We start from the raw sequence: 4,755 nt of genomic DNA, 5'->3' as shown, positions 1-4,755 counted from the left end.
TTTACCAAAATGTATTTTTTATTAAAATTCATATTTGTAAAGGAGAGATCATTACACAAATGAGGTAAACCAACACATATGACATAGTTCTCACTCTAAAAATAAATTTCAGTTCAGCAATTGATTTGATTCCACAAAGTCTAAGAGGAAGAGTCAGGCAAGTGCTACTCATGTGGTGAGATGCCAGACAAGGCAGGATCCACCCTGACTCAGCTTGGAGGTGTCAGTCCCAAGGGCTTGGGAGTGTTCCAGGGACCAAACCCTTCTCACTGTGGTGTCCTTTTCTCCCCCATCAGATTTGTAGAAAGGAGGAGATGAGTAAAGGCCAGGGACTGACAGCAGTGACCTCGTCACCTACTGCTCTAACCAGGGGTCCCCCATCAGCATCTCCCCATTAAAGGCTGTGTAAAGGTTTCATTTGATTGTGCAAATTCACTCCCTTGTCAGCCCTAAAGGAGACTTAACAGCAAGTAAATACCAGCTCTGGAAAAGTTCAGTTTTAAAAGTAATAACCTGGCAAGCAACAAGCCTGTAAAACGTAAGCCACTTTGCAAGGCAGAAGGAGAAGACTTACACTTCTGTTTTTTCTTTCCCTAAGTTTTCTTCCATGCATGTACAAGTGGACCTTTAATCTTAAAGTTCATGAAGTTACTGCAAGTCTGTGAGAATCATGTTGACCAACCTGTGCAATGAGGCTTTCTCATTAAGGACCAAGATCCACAGAATGCCTCAGAAGTGGCTGTAATGTTGTTTCACCCTGTATAAACGGTATAGGACAGTGAGGAGAAGCTCAGCTCTGTTTGTCAGGATGAGGCCAGCCAGCAGACAAACATGGAATGGCTGCACTGGCTTCCAGCTCCCAAACATTACAAACAAACACCACCAGAACTAAGTACTGCCCCAAAATTCACTCAAATCAGTGGCTGACAAACTCCTCAACACTGGGAATTCCTGTGTGGCTGCAGTTTAGTCCAGGACCTTAGTCCGGGTCCACTTTGACGGGTCAAGGTATTCTGGAGGTGACAAACGATGCAGACGAAGCAGAGATGGAGTTTCACTGTTCCATCCACCCCAGGGAAACTCATCCAGGCCCTGGGGTGTTTACGCTGTGACAAAGACATTGTGCCAAGACATATCCCAGGAGAGTTTCTGGTACCCAAGACATGAAACTTTCATCACATCTCCCAAGTTGATAGAGAAATTTTGTGACGGCACACAGATAAAACATGAGGTGAATGCACTGTTTCAATCCCACTGGGATCCTCAGGGCAGGTAGGTGGGACTGAAAATGCACAGAGGCTGGGTGCTGGTCTGCATGGGCAGGATGTGACACTGCAGGAGCAGGATCCAGGGCTCTCAGTGCAGAGGGAAGGTTCTACCACATCTGGTACCATGTTTCCACTAAATGCTTTCAGCAAGAGGCAGAAATGCATTCACTGTGTGCACTGTGGGTTCACCATCACTGTACCTTGGCAGCTGCAGCACTGATATTCCGACAGAACTCTCCACGTTAGAAGTCAGTTTTAAAGCCTATAGAAAGAGAGACAAACAGAGAGGCGTCATAATTAGGACAGAATTTTTTTTTCTAACAGAAATTTAAAAATAACTTAAAAAAAATAAAAATCTATTGTTTGAGGAACTAAAGCAATCCATGTTAAGTTGCTGGTTTATTACACATCCTGCTATGGCTCTGTATGAGAGTCTGAAAGGGCAGATTAGCACAAGATTGGCAGAGAAACCTGTTTAGACTCAGCTGAACTCCAAGGGAGCCATTCACACTGAGAAGAGGCAGCACCCCATGCTCCCAAGTGTCCTCTGCCAGCATAGGTAGGTTTTTAGCAAAGCTGATGTCCCATAGAATCACAGAATTGTTTAGGTTGGAAAAGACATTTAAGATCTGAGTTCAACCGTTTCCCCAGCACTGCCACATCCACCACTAACCCGTGTCCCCGAGTGCCATATCTACACATCTTTTAAATCCTTCCAGGAATGGTGACTCCACCACTACCCTGGACAATCTGTGCCAGGGCTTGGCAACCCTTTGAGGGAGGAAATTTTTCCTAATTCAATCAATCTAAAGCTCCCCTCCCATCACTGTTTCTTTCACTGGATCATACCATCTTGCTGCCCTGTCTGGCCAGGCTCAGTGGTGACCGATGGGTTGGGTGTATTGCTCTGCAAAAATCGACGGAAGTCCTTAATCATGGGGCGGAGGACCTGGATGAGGGCACTCAGAGCCGCCTGTGTGCCCTCCATGGCCTGTGCCTGCCGCTCCTGGGCACACGCCTGCACCTCCTGCGAGCGGCGAATCATCTGCAGCAAGTCGTTCTGCTGCTCCAGGTGCTGGGCAATCTCCTTCACATGCAGGTTGGTCACCCTCTGCTCCTGCAGGAGCTTGGCTGAGTTGAGGGCAATGCGGCTTTTCAGCTCCTGGGGCTTGGCAGACACCTCGTGCTGATGGGCCATCATCTCCAGGGGCGCCTCGGCCGTGACGGTGGTGGGGGCTTCCGTGGTGCAGTACTCCACAACGCCGTCCTCCAGGCTGTGGTAGGCTGTCTCTGCAGGAACTGAGAACAAAGGACAGAAAGGGAGTCAGGAGTAGCTGGGATACAGGATTTTTATCTACAGGACTATTCAGTGAGTATCACAGGAATACGGCCTGTTCAGTGAGATAACATACAATGGCCAGCAATGCACAAAATGACCTATTTAAGTCTACTCCACCCTCAGTCGAGCTTCCTTCAGGGCTGTACAATCCAAAGGAATAGGGAATGCCTTATCTGTCTAGACAATATCATCTCTCAATCTCCAGTTTAGAACAATCTTTCCACGCAGCATTAACTGACTGACATAACAGCAAAGACCCCCATTGGCCCCTGTCGGTAGAAGAACTGCTCTTTGGGAAACTGCCACTGGAAAATCAGCCCTGAAGATGTTTTTCCCCAGAGAGGGAATGAAGAATCTCCCAAGGTGCAAAGGATCCTTGATTCCCTTGTCCTTAAGGCTGAGTCCAGCTGTCAAAGCTGACTTTCAGTACCTGCTGTCTTGTGGCCACTCCCCTACACCACAAGGGCAGACTGGGAGGAGCATTTCATTACAGAGATGTGGGGATTTCTTTTTGTTGGGGTTTCTCTCTGTCCAAAGAACCTGTGAGCACCCTATCCCTGGAAATGTTCAAGGCCAGGCTGGGCGCATCAACCTGGTCTAGTAGAAGGTGTCTCTGGCCATGGCAGGGGGTTGGAACTGGGTGCTCTTTAAGGTCCTTTCCAACCTAAACCATTCCGTGGCTCTGTCCCCACACAAGGCTCGGGGTCCCTTCGCAGGGGGGTGTCAGGGGCTCTGTGTGACCCTCCAGTCCAGCCCAGAGCGTTCGGGCGGGCGCAGCACTCACTCTGGGTCAGGGTGACCGTGGTGGCCGACGCGGTGATGGGGATGTCGCTCCCGTCACCCGCGCCGCAGTCGCCGCTCGGCAGGCTGATGATGGTGGCCTCTCCCAGCAGGTTGCAGATGCGCTGCTGCATGGGGGTGAGGATCACCGGGGCGGCCGCAGCGCCCGCCGGCTCCTCGCCCTCGGGCCCGTTGCCGCCGCCGTTCTGGCTCTCGCCTCCCCCTTCCATGGCAGCCCGCACTTGGGCCACTTTGCGCCGCACCTCGGTCTTGAGGTCGGACCACTTCTTCTTGACCTCGGGCAGCTCGCGGTGGCAGGTGGCGACGGCGTTGACGCGGCGCAGGATGTCGTGCCAGGCGGCGGCCTTGGCGGCCAGCGGCACGCCCGCGTTGAAGTGGTTGACGAGGAGGTGCTTTCCCCGCTCCAGCTCCTCCACGATGATCTCCACCTCCCGCTCCGAGAAATTCATCTTCCGCTTCTTGGCTGGGGGCGCCGGCGGCGACGCCATGGCCATGGGGGGCACCGGGACGGGGCACGGGGTCACACCTGGGGGGCCTGAGGGACGCTGGGCAGGGCCGAGGGGCGGCAGGGCCCCCCCACCCCCGGGGCCGGGGACAACAGGGGGGCCCCGAGGCCCCTCAGGGCCCCGAGGGGTCGGTCCCCCCCGCTCCCCCTTTGGCACCGCCAACGATACGCAAATTGCGTACGGCGCCCGCCCGGCAGCCCCGCTCAACGGCCCCCGCCCTGCGGCACTGGCGTAATGGCTTCCAGAATCGGCCCCTCTTCCTGCCATGTCTGATTGGCTCGCCCGCCTGCCCGTCACACGAATTGCCCTCCTCCCGCCTGCAATACCGCATTATTATTGGTCAACAGCCCTGTCCATCAGGCAGACAACAGGCGGCCCCGCCCCGCCACTGGTCTCAGGGCACTGGGCCTGCGTGGGGCCTGCGTGGGGCCGCTGAGGGGTTGAACCCGCCCGTGGCTTTCCTTGTTCTAATCCCATTGGTGTTTCTCCTGTCCATCATTTCAGAGCGCGCACTCCTTTCCAACCTACCGGATGCGCGTGACGTCCGTCAAGCTCAAACTGCCTGCCGGACCCCGCTCTGATTGGAGGAACTCTCCTTATCACCGCCCTCCCAGGCGGTTCAGCCAATCGCAGCTTGGCCCGTGCGCCTGCACCTCCCCCTGTGCCGCACTCCGAAACACCGCGGCGCTTCCTCCCGATTGGTGCAGGCGGGGGCGTCCCCCGTGACGTCACGGTCCGACGCTCCGGGTGGGCGTAGGAGGGCGTGTACCAGGGCGTGTCGCCCGCTGTGATTGGCCAGCGCTGGGCGTCACGTGGCGACGACGGCGCGTGGCGCGAAGGC

At 54.7% G+C, this 4,755-nt stretch overlaps 1 protein-coding gene across 1 annotated transcript; it reads right to left on the bottom strand.

Annotated features, from left to right (window-relative positions):
• Window positions 1-4,349, bottom strand: NAIF1 (nuclear apoptosis inducing factor 1). The gene is made up of 3 exons (XM_054646173.2): window positions 3,392-4,349; window positions 2,118-2,567; window positions 1-1,530 (listed from the first exon to the last, which is right to left on the bottom strand). The coding sequence occupies exons 1-3, from the start codon at window positions 4,179-4,181 to the stop codon at window positions 1,511-1,513; spliced, it is 1,260 nt and encodes a 419-aa protein (XP_054502148.1). The 5' UTR covers window positions 4,182-4,349; the 3' UTR covers window positions 1-1,510.
• Window positions 4,350-4,755: the final 406 nt, after the last annotated feature.

Source organism: Agelaius phoeniceus, chromosome 21 (assembly GCF_051311805.1).
Source record: "Agelaius phoeniceus isolate bAgePho1 chromosome 21, bAgePho1.hap1, whole genome shotgun sequence".
In the NCBI taxonomy this organism is placed as follows: Eukaryota; Metazoa; Chordata; class Aves; order Passeriformes; family Icteridae; genus Agelaius; species Agelaius phoeniceus.
This window is presented reverse-complemented; position numbering and strand designations above follow the sequence as displayed.

Coding starts and splice junctions, on each gene's coding strand:
- NAIF1 (XM_054646173.2), bottom strand. CDS start 4,181: ATGGCAGGAAGAGGGGCCGATTCTGGAAGCCATTACGCCAGTGCCGCA. Junction 2,568..3,391: donor CACGGTCACCCTGACCCAGA/GTGAGTGCTGCG, acceptor CTTTGTTCTCAG/TTCCTGCAGAGACAGCCTAC. Junction 1,531..2,117: donor CCAGACAGGGCAGCAAGATG/GTATGATCCAGT, acceptor CTCTTTCTATAG/GCTTTAAAACTGACTTCTAA.